This window comes from Typopeltis vanoorti, chromosome 4, assembly GCF_054136105.1.
Source record: "Typopeltis vanoorti isolate ZY-2024b chromosome 4, IOZ_Tvanoo_1.0, whole genome shotgun sequence".
In the NCBI taxonomy this organism is placed as follows: domain Eukaryota; kingdom Metazoa; phylum Arthropoda; class Arachnida; order Uropygi; family Thelyphonidae; genus Typopeltis; species Typopeltis vanoorti.
Genome location: NC_143552.1, coordinates 79,048,054 through 79,066,154, shown reverse-complemented (window position 1 = coordinate 79,066,154; position 18,101 = coordinate 79,048,054). Strand labels below are relative to the sequence as shown.

Below are 18,101 nucleotides of genomic sequence, written 5' to 3'. Positions count from 1 at the left end.
GTAGATGGCGATGTGTGGTTGATGTGTAGTGTGTGAAGAAAGTGACGTTGTGTAGATGGAGGTTTAAAATAGTGTGGAGTAGAGTGTCCTCCGGCGACGAGTCCTTGAATTTCTTGAAAGTGTCAAGCAATAACAGTAATAATGTGTTGCTAAGATCAGCGCGCAATTTGTTGACTTTAATAGGCCTTTCCATGAGGCTTGGTTGCAAACTGCAACCAAGCCTCACTGTAATGAATATGGGCTGTGCTACATAAAAGCTGATTTGTTTCCTTTAAACTTTCATTTGGAATTGTTTTTATTGGCCACATTTGCGTCTAATTGAAGATATTTTAGACTACATTTATGGAGGGCTTTTAATGTTGGTAGACTTTATCGCTCATTAAAAGCCCTCCATAAATGTAGTCTAAAATATCTTCAATTAGACGCAAATGTGGCCAATAAAAACTCTTAAGTACTTACAAGTACTTACTAAACTCGAGTTTCACACAGCATTTCAATCAATATAATCAGAGGTCGTCAGCATTTTCATTGAGTTGCATTTCCTAGTTCTGTAGTTACTTCCTGAGCAATTGTAACTACTGGAGGTGTCTGTTTCGTACAAAATTCTTGAAACTCGAGTTTAGTAAGTACTTTATTGTGGAAAATAGAATTCCTTAGGGTCCATAAGTGTTTGTTCTGATATTGCGGCATCTGGGAAGTTTGGGGGAATTCCAAATCATGCTTTCTAAAACCCGTTTTTTCTGTTGTAAAAAACTTTTCGTAAATTCTTTGTTCTTTAGAACAGCCCATTTTTTTGTTTGTTTAGTTTCTTCCATTCGATTTTTAGCTGCTTGCTCTGTAAGGAGAATTCGATTCTGTAGCCCACTTCCCTGATGGCCAGGATCCTCCAACGTATGACGCACTACTTGATGACCACGGCATTGACCGATCCAGTATGGATTTCTTCTTAGTTTTCACCACTAACATGAAAGTGTAATAATGTTAGTCTAGCTTTTCAGATGAGATTACTCGGTCTTTAGTGATATTCTGGTGCAGTATGTATACTGATGGTAACATAGCTACCATTCAGGTAGCTATGCTACCATCAGTGTATATATATGATGTTATACAAATCTAAAGCACTTCAAACAGAAATCAGATCTTTCTGCTTAATTGTATTCCAAGCAGGATTAGTTTACTCAGTCATGCTTCGGTATATGATCTAGAAAAAAAAAATAACATACCGTATGTTATTACGATGGTTAAAACATCTGTGAATTGTGCTATAGCATTGTTAGTGTATTGAATTCTTGGCAAACAAAGCTACTCAACACGAACTCCTTTCTCTACTAACAGAATCAGCCATTCAGACAGTTTTAGATTCTCCATCGAAAAATGCCTTCTCAGGGGGCTTTCCCCGTGATTCCCCCAATACAAAAGTCTACGAATGTTCCGACCGAACAAGGCAATTATCTGTAAAAGAGCTGAGAGGGAGTCTGCCGGATGAGCAGCTAGATGCGGCTGACTGGGTCCTCTGGATGGCTGTGGCGGCAGATTACCCGAGTCTGCTGAGTCGGAGACTGAAAGTGCTGAGCTCCGCACCCAACGGCGATGACCTCCGATGCCGATAGCAGATAAAGGAGGCGTAATGCTGTTTAGTAAGTGACACGATTGGTGTGAACTGGGACAGAAATATCCGCTCGGTTCTAAATAAAAAAGTCCGGGTACGTTGCCGCTGTTGTATCTCGCGTTGCACGCGCTGAAGTATTGTAACCGCTCACGGTCAACGGACAGCTCTAAGTTCACAGAGGCGGCGCCGACAGGAGTGAATATCTTTCGGAGGAAACGCGAGTCATGATAGCGTCAGGGAACAACAGTTCGTTGTTCGTAGATTTGACTGTATTTGGTCTCGTAGAACTTCACGTTATTGTTATATTCTGTTGTAATGGGGGTCATCATATGACTGGCGATGTTGTCTTTCTTGGAATAATTGAAGGGGAAAAAAAACATACCGATCCTTACAGTCCATTATTAGAAATGGACTGTAAGGATCGGACTTGCGTAAAGAAATTGGTATGAACAGCTGTTATGAAGTCGAAAGTATCCAATACATAAGCGGACATGGAAACATTCATTCGCCTGTAGCCACGAATTTGGTTGTGTGATTTTTTAACCACTCACAAATTAGTGTTAAACACCAGTATGGAAGCCACTCTATTGGTTGTTACTTCTGATTCATTTTTTATTGCGTTGTTGTCATTATCTCCACTTGCGAAGGAAACTTTCATCGAAAGTTGGCACACTGTATTGAGCTTTCAACGCGGTGAAAATATTCAGTAGTATTGTTTCCTTATGTTGACCAGACTCTGTGGATATTTTACAGTATAAGTTCGTTTGCTCATGGAATGGGACGTAGTGTTTCGATGACAACACTTCCGCTTTTAGCAGCTCAATGGTAAACTGCGCACTTCAAAACATTCTACGCTGACGTACAACTTACGTCACTAATTTAATTTTGAATTTTTTATGATTTTGCGTGCTCTGTAAACTACACGGGGTTGGATGACAGTTGACAAACTATTTGCAGTCCAACACATCGTATTTTAATGCCATTCTTAATTTTAATTCGTGTGTTTAAGGACAGTGAACTTAATGTCACTTTTACGTACTGATCAACTACGATGGAACTTGTAACGTGAATTTAAAAAAAAAAAAAAAAAAAAAAAAAAAAAAAATATATATATATATATATATATATATACATTGTTTCATTGCCAGAGGCAACCATAAAACTATTACCATCGCGCATGCGTCACATTACTTTAGTACCAGAAAGTGTTCGAAGAAAGAGCCTACTGAACCTTAGGTATCAGCTGATTACTTGGTCGTCGATGTGGAGGGTTAGATGACGAGAGAGAGGTGAATTTGGTGCATCTATGACGTTATCGCAGCACGAGAAAGCAGGCACCTTATCGCTGTGTTATGCATGAAGGGATCGCTGTGTGTGTGTGCTATCGCGTAGTCTTTCTCTCTTGCAACGCACCTACGGGTGGCGTTGATTCATATTACCTGGTGCAATTAACACGTCTACGCCACGTGCTCTGCAGGATGGGATGGTTCAGGTAGTAAACGGCACGACAGATATTTTAATGAACGTCATGCATGGCTTGTTTCCTCCCCACAGCGGACCGGTGCAAAATGGCGTCCCTCAAGCCTCAGCGAAAACTTGGACAATGAATGTTCTGGATTGGAATTAATTACTTAGCCGTTTTGGATATCCAAAGAATTATCACTTAAATCTATAGAACAACCCCCCAAGTGCTTTGAAAGGGGCTTTCGAGCAGTCAAGAAGTAAGAAATTGAGTGAAAGATTGGCTGTCATTCAAGGAGATCGAATGACAGAAGAAACTCCAAACACATTACGAAAGTCTGAGAAATTATGAATTTTTGAATCTTTCTTTCTTTCAATCATTGTGTTTTCTGTTAAAGGAAAATAAAAAGACAAAAATACACATTTAAACTGTGCATAATTTAATATTAAGAGGTTACTTTATTTCCTATAGAATCTCCGACATTCAAGGCGTAAGTCTTCTCCCTTTTTTACATAAAATATGCCAAATTGTCAACGAAATTTTCATCGTCAAGTAATCTTAAGGCGATGAAAAATATCTACGATCCGAATAAAATGACTTTGCAAAACCGTCGGCCGCGTAACAGCAAAATAAAACGTGTATTTACGCCGTTCCCCCTTTCAAGAAACAGCGGTAGGCAGATTTCGGTAATTATGTGTCTTCCCCCCTTCATAGACTTCAAGTAAGTCTTCGTTCTCTTTCAAGGTTGCCGAACAGCGACAACAAATCATCATGAGAAGTTGTCGCACACAACATCACAATCTGTACCTTCTCACATGGAAGTCTCAAGATCCGGAAGACATCGTCGAAGCTATAGAAAATTTATTTGAACAAGGTGTCAAAACTGGAATTTATTGCAGCATTACAGAGCTGCTGGAAGACTCATAAATTGTAGGCTAAGACCGACTTTGGTGGTGTTAGCTATTGATATATAGCCTAAATAGAAGCTGGCTTTGTTTAAAAAAAAAAATCAAGTCCTGCCTGGGCTCCACCACTCACTTCGCTGTTTTAAACATAAAACAGGTAATGGAGAAAAAGCCTGTTTTCCATCCCTTCTTGAGTTCGAAGATAACACACAAAAGAAGCATCCCCCATCTTCCTCCCCCTCCACAAGCCATCTAAGAAACGGTAATGGGTTACACTGCCTTTTCTAAACAAGCCTGAAACCAGGTCTTCCACATCACTTCTCCTTTTTAGTACGGATTAAAATTTATATATCGAATATATCAAAGAACAGACCGTCGAATCTGAATAGGTGGCTGAAAGATAGTCATAACGTTAGCATAATTGGGGAATATAACGAAAGAACTCCAGCAGATAAAAGATATTGGAATCTCGTGTTTAAATATATAGCAATCTGGCGTATCCTTTGTTTTTTTTCGATTTCAAGTCATTTTAAGTGTCGCATGAATTTTCTCTTACCCAACTCTACTTCGGTACATGTCGGGGATGGATTAAGATCATCGCCGAGTGTGGTTTATAGTTCAGTTTTCTGTCTTCTATGACAACGACAAAAAACAGAAGTAGATATGCGGAAAGATGAGATTTAATTAGGCTGGCGGTCAGGTGGTTTGGCCACCTAGGATAACATATTTTCAACTGAAGGTAGGGTAAATGGTCTCATACGAATGTGGTAGGATTGTTCCCTGCCGAAACTGGGCTTTTTTATTCCTGAAAAATAGACAAACATGATGAACACCGTAATCATTAGACAATATACTGAATTCCAGCCATAATTCAATCAATGTCAACTGCATCTCTGTGTCAAGAGTAGTTCAAAACTGTCCAGAAAGACGTATGTAGTCATTTCCTTTTAAAAATGCAGTAGAATATAAAAGAAAAATTTTCATCTACGAGTGGAAGATCATCTGAAAATAAATATAAAAAATACCACCAAAAATCTGTTTATATAATGTTGTTTCTGTATCGTACATAGGAGAAATGTATCTTCTCTCTTTTCAACCAGTTTATTTCCGGCAAAGAATGCATCTAAACAGAAGCCTTCAGGATTCTCATATGTATGCTAAAGATAGAAGTGGCGGACTTGACTGTGAATTTGCATGTTCCAGCAGCGGTAAAGATGACAACAGTAGCATTTAATCTTGTCTTGCCAAATAAGAACTGTCAATCGAAGTGTCGGAAATAGCGAATCTCTGTGGGAATTGGAGTGATAAAAAATACGAAGAATTCTATAGAGTGTATGTGTGCAAGGAGAGGATGGATTTTCTGCCGACTTTTGACAACAACCGTTTTTCTCTCAACAGTGATTTGATTTTGTTTGTGGATAAGACGTACAGGAAACAGAATTAAGCTGTCCACCTGCAATAACAAAGCTTCCAGAAATTCCTTCTTGTATTTGTGTGCAGTTCTTATGTTAGCTAATGGAACATAAAAATGTCTTTGTTTTTTTTTTTATTATGATAGCAGAAAAATGAAGGAATGATACAATTTTTTATCTTTTATTTCAACAATAAAATATTGGATTCTATTCCATGCTGTTTTTGTATTGTTTTCACGTTATATGAAGACAATATCGTATTTATTTTTGTGAACAATCTGTCTTTATTTTCCAATATTTATCAGAGTTTGGGTGACCATGAAATGAATACAATAAAGGCCTGGAAAAAATTGAAATAAAAAAAAATTATCTGGACAAAACTTTATACATTTATCCCATAGCGAAATACACACAATGAGGTATATTTTGTTTCTTTTCGCTTGTTCAGAAGTAAGCATTCAATTGCTTAGGAGCGAAGAATAATTGCGATTTTGAAGACTCGTGGAATTATCTTGATATTTCTTGCTGCTTCCCGTTGCTTTCTGGTAAGATAGACTACGTTTTGCTGGTTGAACATTTTCGCTGGAAGAAGAGACGACATGTTTGGATTAAGAGAAATTATTTAATTGAATTCTATGCAAGAAAGTTTTTGGAACTGCTAGTGGAATGATTAACTCATAACATTACCGATTGTTAGTCCTAATGAGGTTTAGTGTTAATTAAAGATTTTGACCAGTGTACGTTTTATGAATTACATTTCCCAGCTAGCAAATTTGTTTTTCATCAATAACACATTCTTCTAGGGATTAAATAATTTTAATTCAATTTTACTATCAAATATGTAAATTTTCTATATCGATATTTGCTTTATAGGCCTCCGATATCCTTAACTTTCTTGCATAACGTAAATAGGAAACTACAGAAAGAGAATTCATACAAATATCACACAGCAATCCAGTTCGCATGGCCATGAGTTAAAGAGAAGATTTGTTTTCTGGAAACTGAATTCCTTTAAGTTCGTATTATCACACTGAATAAAGTCCTTTAAGTCCTAGAAGCTTGAGGATCGGTATTTAGAAGTCAGTGCATCCTTTTCTTTTTTCTTCTGTAAGTTATTTATCCGAGCTATGCATCCTGAATTTGTCAGAAGTTGCTCACAATTATGACTATCATACAAGCAGTAGTTCCCAAGACACCCAGTCACGTTTGGTGAAAGATGCTAAAAAGAATAGCTCTGCTGTCTAGCCAAAGGAAGTAACATCTGAAACAAAAAGCACAGAGCAGTCAATGAACGATTTTGCTTTAACAACCGTTGAGTTTGTTCCTCCGATGGCAAAGAAACGTTGATGATGTAGAGCCACTTGTTGTTGCCATGGATACAGAGAGAGATGCTAAAGTTCTCACGATACTAGATGACCACAGTCTTTTTCTGCATTCAACTTCTTGTTAATCCCCCTCTGTCTCTGGAATATTTGGATGACAATTCGCTTCAGGGATCCATATTTCAAGACCAGGAATTGGCTAAAAAAGAAACATAATAATTAAGAGTAAAATAGTAGCGATATAAAGTTTGACTGACAAAAATGAATAAGTTAGGTTAATTTAAAGAAAAAGAATTAGACGTTTACATTTTTCTTTTGTTATATTTTAATCAGCAGTTTAATTTATAGTTTAATAAGAATTCTTACAGGAAAAACTAAGTGTATGCGGCTATTTACAGAGGAAGTGTAAATAGCCGCATACACTATTAACGCGAGTTGAGGATAATAACCGACCAATATAAACATAAGAATATTTGTTCTTACTTACCTTGATAATACATCTGGCGGTGCATTGTGGGACAGTCCTTTCCCTGTAATATAAAAGTAGGATTAGTTCAAAGCATGCACATAATGATGAGTCATTACTGAAGATCGACTAGAGGTACTTATACGAATGCCTCGTCTCGATTAAGTCTGAATGTTCTTGATTTAAATGATGTGTTTCTCGAGATTTTTAGGGTAGTCTAAGGTACATTTAAACCTCATTTGTTTCGCATAAATAAACAGCGATCCTTTACCTTTTATTAACTGTCCTCATTTAAAATGGAACCTTTTTTTTCGAAGATGAACTAATGTAAATTTATGGGATGGCGTTCCGCACTGTTTATTTAAATAATTCTTTAGTTCCTTTAGCGATGGATGAATTTTCATGGGGGCTTTTCGAAATATAAATATTTTATATAGGGTTTCGCAGTCTCAAAAGTTTTATAAATATTGAGCTAGAGAGTTTCTTAGATAAATAAGTCCTTCTAACTGTTTTCCTCAAGGAACTAGAGTTAGCGGTGATAAGTCAGCTATTGGAAAGTCCCCAAACTGAACAGAGTTGAAGACAATCACCTTCGAAGTAAATCTGGTTTGTGTTAAGTGGAGGAAAAGTGGAATTAACAGAAGAATTAGAGAAGTACCACTTCGGTATAATTGGTATTACTGAAACAAAGTAAACAAAAACAGCTGAATGACTTCTTTGTGTAATATGGTACCAGTAGAGAAGATGATAAGGTTGGTCGATTGGTAGACCCTCTGCTATTAATCGCTAACAAAAACTTAAGCAAGTTGGAGCGCGGTTAATAGTTGGAAGGGGATCAATCTTTCGATGGTGTTGACACACTCTCCCTCGATGAGTCTTTGGACTCCCTGGAGGTGTCACATAATAATAATATAAGTGATGAATTTTTTAATTAATTAAAGAAGTAAATTACAAGAGAAAAAGAACAACTAGTTCTTGTCAGATGCGTAAACAGTAGAGTACAAGGTGAATCGAAAGAATGCTGAAATGCGACGAGACATTTTCAGGAAAAAAATGCAAAACTAATGGAAACTAATAATAATGGAGAATATTAGGTATATTTGTTCTCAACACATAGATATTGCCAATATCGATCTTATTTCTTTGATGTGCATATCAGGAAAACGAAGAAAAAAGAACCCAAATTTGTAGCATGTACCCCCATTATATTAACGACATAGGCTATATAATCCTTTAAAGGTTATATATATATATATATATATATATATATATATATATATGTGTGTGTGTTTGTGTTGATTATTGATGTCAAATTGTAAAGTTTGACATTTGAACAATAGATGGCACTAGCTGTCAGCTACAATTCAATTAAGCTTTAACATTTATTTACTTGAGTTAGCATAAAAGCAGTGATCGAAAGAAAAGCTATTCACAGCCAAATGAAATTCTAACAGGTAATCTTTTTTTTTTTTCCTTTTGTTTCAGAATGAATCTGTTTGTTTTTAAAGAGAGTTTCAATGACCAGAAAGCTTAGTGATTGGTAATTCGTTTAGACGGGCTAAAAAAAATAGAACAACATGTAATTTAAGAAGAAAGTTATCCAAATTGTAAAGCTTTAGCGTTTTTTTTTTCAGTTCTTCAAATAGTTCAATGAAAATAAATGTTTTAAACATGCCTGTTGAGTTTATTGGTTCGTTTTTCCAGAACAATACATTAAAACGCACTAAAGATTCTCTAGAGATTTTTTTTTAATGAATACAAATTTATAATTGCTATATGAACCGAAGCTCTTACACCAGGTTTTCATCGTAGCCATTAACTCCTTTTTTTTTTTTTTTTAAATCTTTACAAAATTCTAGACATTCATAAGATTAATGTCTACTAATTATAAAGATGTTTAGAATTAGCACCAATAACTTAATTAGTGAAAAATTCATGAATGATTCCTATTGGGTGCAGATTATACCATACATAGCAGTGTACGTGATTAACGTACAGATTTTCTACCCCAGGGACTGTTTAAGAGTTTTTAGGTGGGAGATGATTATCATCGTCCTACATGAGACCCCGACCTAATTTACTGGAGGCCTGAAGTGGCTTGGGAGAATGTCATATCGGTCCCTGCTAGGATTTTGGGTTTTTCAAATCCATAGTCTGCCAATTAAAATGCACTACAGGTCTACAGATTTCGCTGGGAGAATTCACATGCAACTATTCCTTCGATCAGATCTTAATCTAGTTTCGAATTGTATTTCGCTCGTAACCAAGATCATATAAGTTTGAATTAACGTGTATAAAGTCCTGCTCGTCTCTAATAATTACCAACAAGAAATAGTCCAGTAAAGATGCTGGCTTTCATTTATTCCTTCAACAGCATACTACAGTATTTAAACAGAAAACCCAGGAATGCAAAAAGAAAATTTAACTTCGAATGTTTTCCACTTGTGAATGTTCAACACAGAACAATCTTCAGGGCAACCAAACAGCAATCATTCAGAATTTATCTTTTACGTTATCATTTCCATTATTTCACGAAATGTGTACCGAGACGAACTAAGCCTTAAAACAACGGCAAAATCGTACACCCAATTCCAACAGAACTTCATTTCTCATTTTAATTACGACTAAAATGAGATGCATTCGCTCGAAGTGCTCTCCCTTCGACGTTGCCTGTCATATTAAACATTGTGAGCGATTCCATTAGGGTAGGCCATTATTTGTCCTTATACATTTCGATGCCAATAGGCACCACTAATCTGTTTCTCTGATGACTGCGAAACACCGGACATGCACTATGACTATGAAAATACACAAATCAGACAAGAGAATACACTGTATTCATGAATGCCATCATCTACGCACACGGTAACAGAGCCGGTTGCCTCGTCGCGATGTTGCTCAGATAATTAATGATGGAACGATGCAGTCATTGGAGTGAACTGTCTCCGGAATAGCTGAATGCGTAAAGGAACGCTTAGCAGCTCGTGATGACAAAATAATCGCGATGGCAGCGAAATCTAGAAGCGTTTATTTTGGTGAATTTTGGTGAATCGACTAAACATGTTTAAGCAAGAATAACATACTATATTAAAGTCTCGACCATTTTGATACTTATAATGAGTTTAAAAATTCGAAATAGCAAGAATATAGAACACTTCAACTCATAAATATTAATAATTGCTCCAGAAATACTCAAAGAAATGCTTAGCATTACATTCTTTAAAATAGTTTTTACACATGCTTTTAAAGTAATCGTGAGAGAGTCAACTGCTCCTTCAAAACCTAGCAGATACGTGTGTTGTGTTTAAAAATGTGATAATGTTATAATATTGCTATAGGAAGTCATATTTTATTTTTAAACTGATAAACTGTTACTTCTGTAAGCTACTTGTATTTTAATAATAGACAAAAGTTATGTTCAGAAGTGATGCCTTAAGTGACACTTTTTTGAAGTGGCCTTTACAAACTTACTTTCAAGTGATATTTTAAAAGTCGCTTTCAGAAGTGACAATTAAAAACAACTTGAAAAATGACATTAAAAATCACTTTAGTAGTGACGTTCTAAAATATCACTTTCAGAAAGTGACTTTTAAAAAAAAGCCACTGCGAAAAATGAAGTTTAAAATGATATTTAAAAGCCACTTTCGGAAATGACATTTTGAAACACCTTTAAGAGAAGGACACTTTAAAAAAAAGCAGATTTTCAAGGAGTGATGTTTTAAATTACTTCCAAAACATGCTTTGAAAAGCCACTCCGAAAAGTGACACTTTTCAAAAGCCACTACAACAGTGACACTTTAAAAAAAGCCACTCCGAAAAGTGATGCTTTTCAAAAGCCACTCCAGCAGTGACACTTTTAAAAAAGCAACTTTAATAATGTGATACTTTAACCACTTTCAAAAAGTGATGTCTTAAAAAGACACTTCTAAAACGTCACGCTTAAAAATCCACTTCCAAAAAAGACAGTAAAAAATGCTACTTTCACAAAGTGACGGTTTAAAAAAAAACACTTTCAAAACAGTGACACTTCAAAAAAAAAGGCACTGTCAAAAAGTGATACCTCTGAAAAAATAGTAACACTTTTCACCAATTTAAAAAGTGAAATTTCTTTAAAATGTCAGTTTGATACTGTTAAAGGTGCTTCCAGTGTGACAATTTTGAAAGTCACGACACCTAGCCAGTTTCAAAGGAACTAGAGAGAGAGAGAGAGAGGGGGGGGGACTTCTGGTAATACGGAATACCATTTTACACATAAAATTACCCGAAGTTCCTATATATATATATATATATATATATATATGAAATATCTCGGATGCACTTCGCTGTGTGTACGTATGTATGTAATCGATCCTGACATGAGTTCGGCGCTCCTGGCGATTCGGTAGCGATGATGAAAAATCAACAGTGCACAGAAGTCAGTTCTCCTTTCCCCGCTGTCTCGTTACGAGCGCTCCCGCTGACCCTTTTGCTCTTCGTTCACGCGATGATGTCACAGAAATCATTAGTCCATCCGAGTGACGGAATGTTCGTGGAATTAATCACGTTTCCGAACGTTCTCCGGTCCTCGAGTGAAATAATGCAAGGTAGGGTAGGGTAGGGTGGGTGGGCTAGCGACTTACGACTGCGTTCTCTTAAAACATGGTGGAGAAAAGAGGATAAAGGAGCTCCTCCATTCACTCGGGATCACTTGAGTTCATGACATCCCTGCTCTACCTGCCACTTATACGTGCGACTTCATAACCTTAATTGGGAGGCTGGCTGCCGGGAAAGTGAGACGGGGGTAATGGCTGTGGCGTGAACTGCTTCAAATTAGAGATAACGAACTTTGCGAAAGGAAAAAAGTCAGAAATTCGATTGCAAGTCTTCTCATCTTTGTTAAATTTTACACTTCTGGAACGCATCTGCAAAAGATTGTGCGGAAGATGTGATCCACAATTGCTGTGGCCACCTTCTTCTGACCTATGAAATATTTGACGCATGCGCAGAATGAAACCCTCGACACAATGAAATCCAACATTGAGAAATGCACATCTTACAGCCTTCAATTTCATCCGTTTGGTTTTGACTTTTTTTTTTTTCCTAGTTAACAAATGCAAGTTTCTATAACCTAAATCTCAATTGACTTTTTTTTTTTCCAGAAGAAAGTGAAGTTATATTTCTGTACATAATTTCTAACAGAAAACGCATGCGCAATTAATAGTATCGCCGCTTATTTTACCTCCATGCCAAAGTCAATATTGGTCCGTACAGCTCTGTGGTTGAGTGGAAGGACTGGTCGGAAGTTGTTCGCTAGAGGTGCTTTCGGGTTACTTTGATCTCCTTGCAACAGTTTCCGCAATGCATACAGCTGTAATAAGGAAAGAAAAAAAAAACACCGACAGCAATCATATTCATTAGAAATCTCTGTAAGTGGATTTCACAAAGCAAAAGAAAAGAAATTGAATTTAAAATCAGACAAATTTTTATTTTTATTTTTAGAAATATTGGGACATGTAATAGACCTGCTTACCCAGATATTGCCCGTCCTGGTTATTAGAAATATCGTCTCTGTCACCTCTTCCATGCAATGTAGAACAATCTTCGCTGCTACAATTTCAATCAATCCCTGTTTGGCGTTCATTACAGATATGGAAAACAACATTTCATTTGTTGTATACTGTGTACTCTGCAGTCCGAAAGACTTGGGTTCGAATCCTATCTAAGACACGAAAATCTTTATAATAGCGTTTCAACTAAAGGTGATTAGCAGGTTCCACACGGACGTTGTAAGTCTTTTTTCACTCAGGGAAGTTCATTTGTTTTTATTCCACAAAATAAACAAACCGGTCAGAAGAACACACGCAATTAACAGAGATCACTGGCCTCATAACTTTAGTCGTTTCGATAGTAATTCCAAACGACGACAATGCTGCTTGTGCAACAAATGAAATAAGTAGTGCAATGCTCACTACATAATCGATCGCCTGGCTGAATTACATACAAAGTGGATATTAAAGATCTAACATTATTTCAAAGTCGAATGTTTGTAGATTACAATCCTCGGGAAGCTAAGGCAATTCCGATGCCGAGAATTGTATTCAATTTTGTAGAAACTTTCGTAGTTTCTACAAACATTCGGCTTTGAAATAATGTTGGATCTTTAATATCCACTTTTCCACTTTGCCTGTGTAATTTTACAATACAATACAAAGTTTATTATTCTCATCACTTATACGTAACATTTATAAATATATAGTTCAAGTACTACTACCATATTTTCTTTTGGTTTTTACATTTAATTTTGGCTGATTATTTTGTTATTGACAAATAAAAATATTTTCCTTATATATACAAATAAAGTAAAATACATTACCAGATAGTTTTCGTAGTTTATAAAATGTTTAAAATAAATTAGTGAGTTTTTACATTTCTTTTTTTTTTTTTAGTGATGCCTTTTCTATGAGCCCTCATAGAAAAGTCCAGTGACTATCTATGAGGGCTCACAGAACATCGTGTATACTTGTTAATATATTAGAATCATAATCGGGCATGATATGTAAGTTATAGTGATCTCTTATAATATACGTTTAAAATAAAAGGTCAACATTACTTAGTCCCATGAGGTAGCCTCTCAATTATTTTATGGAAGCACATTCTGAGGTTATTGATTTGATTTCATTTGAGAATTTATTGTAGCTGCTTGCTGCTAAGTGTTCAAAGGATTTATGACAAATTTCTTTGTTTGCCTTGGGACAGCAAGCATAAACCAGTCTACATCATATACCGAAAACTTACAGCATTCTTTCTTACATATATAATACACAATCATAGAGAAGGAGTTTCTTTAATGGCAAACAGATCGTTTGTTGAATGTACGAAGTTAGTAATAGCTATAGCCTCTAATTATTCTGTTTTGTCTTCGTATCAACGGAAGTGAAAATTGTTACAACAAAGACTGTTGTAGTAATCTCCACCCAGGTAATACCATATTGCAGTGAGGAATTTACCCAAGAATAGTATACGCATCTAAGGGAATGCTGCATTTACAAACTTTTAAACATAATATATTCTGCTAATTACGAACTTCAACGTATTTGTTACAAATGTGATGTGGGAGTTCCATTTCAAATTGCTATCGATGTGGAGGCCGAAATACTTGACTGATTTTTTTTTTTTTTGACTACCATTTTATGGTTGTGTTGTGATCTAGCTTATCTGTTAACGTGAAGTACCTCATTTTATCGGTATTAATTTTAAGAGCATTATTGCTTCTTCTTCTTCTTCCCTTTTTCGTATTAGGCCTATCGGCCTGTTACGTAGCTATCATAAGCCCTTCTAAGCTGTACCCGTCTCGAGAATAGGGTGGCTAGCCCCTATGTCTCGGGGGGGGGGGTGTCCTATGTCTGCAGATGCGAGTGTTCACGGGGTCGGTTTGCCTGCTTTGAGAGAGAAAACCCCCCAGATAAACTGGGGGGGGGAGGGAACTCTACGGTCCATGCCCAATACTGGCTAACTTGGTTATGTCTGAGAAAGATCCTTAAGCTCCTTTCCCAAACATATGGTGTTGCGAAGCGCATAGCCACTTGGCTAACCGCGAGGACCATTAAACCATTTATTTAGTTTCGACATATCACGGTTAATTCGATTTTCTAGATCATCAGGGTCGTTTCGGTTTATACTAATATCGTATCGTCAGCAAACGATATAATTTTGGCAGAAAGTTTGTATTTACACAGGTCATTAACATATATTAAAAATAAGGTGGATCCTAGCACCGAACCATGCGGGACTCCGTATTTTATTATTTTTGTTGCGCTATTGAATGTGCCGTAGCTAGTATATTGTTTTTTTATTATTCAGATAGGATTTGAACCAGTTTTTCGAAACTGCTCTAATGCCGTATCTCGACATTTTGAGTAGCAATAGGTCATGATGAACACAGTCGAACGCCTTAGATATATCAAGAAAAATGGCTGCTGTGTGTGTGTGTGCGCGCACGCGCGCGCGTGCATTTCTTTATTTATTCACTATAAACTGATTATTGGTGTTACCAATAGCGCTTTTTCGGTATTGAATTCGGTTCTAAACCCGTATTGATTAGATGTGTAAATGGATATGGTATTTAGTAGCTATTTAATTGTTTTTTTTTTCATTGGGATTTCAATAACCTTTGACACTGTGGATAGTATAGGTATTGGTCTGTAAATTCTTATTTCATTTCTGTTACCTCCTCTTCTAAATAGCGGAGTGACTGAAGCAATCCTTAAGTGTTCTATAAAATTCCCATTTTCAAATTGTATTAGCTACATCAGATGATCAACGAATATTTCCTCTCGTGTTGCCATCAGTGTATGCTAGAAACCCATGTATAGATAATATATTTTTATATTCTTCAATTTTGCTACTGTTCTTATATAAATCCAAACTTATATCGCAACTACTATGACATTATCATGTTTTAAGATCTTTCGGATATTTAGCTCTGACAGAAATATGTCAACTAGGCCATCGTGTTCACGGAATGTAGCAAATATAAGTTCATTCATTGCTGTGTTAATAATCATCACACACACAGCACTGTGCATATTTCATTGCAGTTTATGAAAATTAAAAGTATTTTTCGTAGCCTACACAATTAATCCGCCAGAACGATTATAATCACGACAGTCATAGCACGTGTCGTAATTAACGAGAGAATAACAATCAATTTCAGGTTGGGTGATCAAGATTTCACTTAAGACTAGTACATCTCTATATGGTTCGATTTCTGTGAAAAGTAACATTAAATTATCATAATTTTACCTTAAGGATCTAATATTTATATGAAATAAGTTGGTGTTCTTTGACGAATTTGAAGTGGTATCAAAAACTTTTTTTACAGAGGTTAGATTATATAGTTTTTTACAGTTGCACCAAGATCTACGTTATTCATGTGCTCTCTTAAGTCCATTGGTCTTTATTGTTCCAGTTATTCATAGGCGGCTGCCTTCTTTGACTGTGTTCGTTGAGGTCGCCAGGTGTCACGTCATTGTATTGTCGTCCTTTCTTATGAACAATTTACCGTCTTTTATCCATACATACATACTTGACTGTACCACTTGCTCTCTCTCTTTTGTTTTGCTTCGTAAAGAAGTTGGTTATTGAGTTCAGTCAAGTGGTCCTTTAAATAGACGGGCATCGGTTTTAAATGTTCATCAAACTGTTGAGCTGTAATCTTGTTGCGTTTTCTTGCCTCCGCCATCCATTTACTTTTAATATTCTTGCTCATTATTGGATTAAAATGTCTGTTTTTCTGCTGGTAAGTATTCTGTGGGCGTACACGATGTCTTCCCATTTAACTCCAAGTAGATTCACCAATTTTTCAGTAATAGTATGCATATTTTCATCACGAGCTTCTGGTAATTTATTTCAATATTGTTCAACCTGGATCACTGTTGAATTTCGTTAACTTCCCAAGTTCTGCGTTTTTAGTGCACCAATCCTTGATTAGTTTCACATTGCATTCGGCTTTGTTCTTTAAATCCTGAAAGCATGCAAACGTGCACTCCAGCGATGACTTCAAATAGTTTATATCAGCTTTAAATAATTCTTCCAATTACCCTTTTATCGCCTTTAAGTTTTGCTTTAATAGATCTAATATCTGATCCCTAAAAGTGTCTTAGGAAAAACCGTCACGTTCCACGTCATCTTTATTTAATGCTTTAGTTGAATAGTCGCTGCTAGCATTTAGTTTACTTGTAGCTTTGATGTCATTTCTCGGAGAAGCATTAGCACAACTAAGGCATTTCCATTTTAATTTCTTGTCCTTAGACATTTTTCCAATATTAGACTCTGTAATACCTACACATGCAGGATGATAATTTTCAAGACATTCTAAAGAACATTGCTGTAAGCCACTTTTATCTATCTTACCTTTGCAGACTACGGCAAACATGACTTGGCTGGTGACCCTGAGGGAGGATTATTAGTCAGGTACCGTTTAGGTGAAGTTGGCTTGAAACCCTAGTTTTTCAGGAACCACTGTTTCGATTTCGATGATTAACACGTCCAGATTACCAATACCTTTCATTTGAGCACATTTGACATGTGATTATAATAAAGCGATTACTTACTTTAAGCATGGGACAGAAGTAGAATCAGCACACCGGCGTTCACTATGCGCCCTCGCGCATCTCCTGATTTTACATCGTCGAAATGAAGCCTTATGGCTCTTTTTTTTTATTAATTAGTAACCCTGAATGAATGTTCTGATTGATGAAGACGTCCATATATATATATATATATATATAATAAAAATAAAAATAAAAAAAATAATAAAATGAAATCGCTATAGATTAAAGTACCCGTATTGAACGAAGATTTATATAGCAGAAAAGTAAAACGAAAATGGAATGAATGAAAATCTACAAAAAATAAATAACCAAACCATTGGAAATGTAAGTAAATTCTATTCTTTCCTTACCTGTTGCTTAGTCACATAAATAGGCTTGTTCATGATGATCCACGTGACACTTTCGTAACATCCGGGCATAGTAGTAGAGCCTTCGTATGTCATGTAGTATCGCGTGTCTGGAATCAAATCCCTAACTGACAGGAATTTCAGAGGCGTTTCTTGACCTAACAACAAGAAATAAATACAATTTAACCAACACATGCAATAGAAAAGTCTTGTTCTGTATATATATATATATTTTTTAAATTGGTTTTGAAAAAATAAGTATTCTGATGTCCAAGATCGCAATGTTCTTTTGTCTTTCCACAGTGGTAGGCCGCCTAAAGAAAGACAGTTCGATTCTAGTCGTTGCCAGAGGAACTTTCTTTTTTTTTTTCTAAGCTTTTCTTCGACCAGTTTCCGAGTGAGTCATTCTCTTCACGGGCAAGTTTGTTTTTCCCCTCGGAAACCGAATTCTTTTCACTAACGAGAACTAATTTCAGCGCAGAAACGA

At 36.1% G+C, this 18,101-nt stretch overlaps 1 protein-coding gene across 1 annotated transcript in view; it reads right to left on the bottom strand.

Moving 5' to 3' along the window:
* Positions 1-3,361: 3,361 nt before the first annotated feature.
* Positions 3,362-18,101, bottom strand: part of LOC150107433 (carbonic anhydrase-related protein 10-like) — a 73,537-nt gene continuing 58,797 nt past the window's right edge. The window contains exons 7-10 of the mRNA XM_090392095.1: positions 17,618-17,772; positions 12,395-12,523; positions 7,198-7,240; positions 3,362-3,459 (exon numbers count right to left, since the gene is read on the bottom strand). Of these exons, the coding sequence (XP_090248221.1) occupies positions 3,362-3,459; positions 7,198-7,240; positions 12,395-12,523; positions 17,618-17,772 (425 nt within the window). The remainder of the gene's footprint in view (positions 3,460-7,197; positions 7,241-12,394; positions 12,524-17,617; positions 17,773-18,101) is intronic.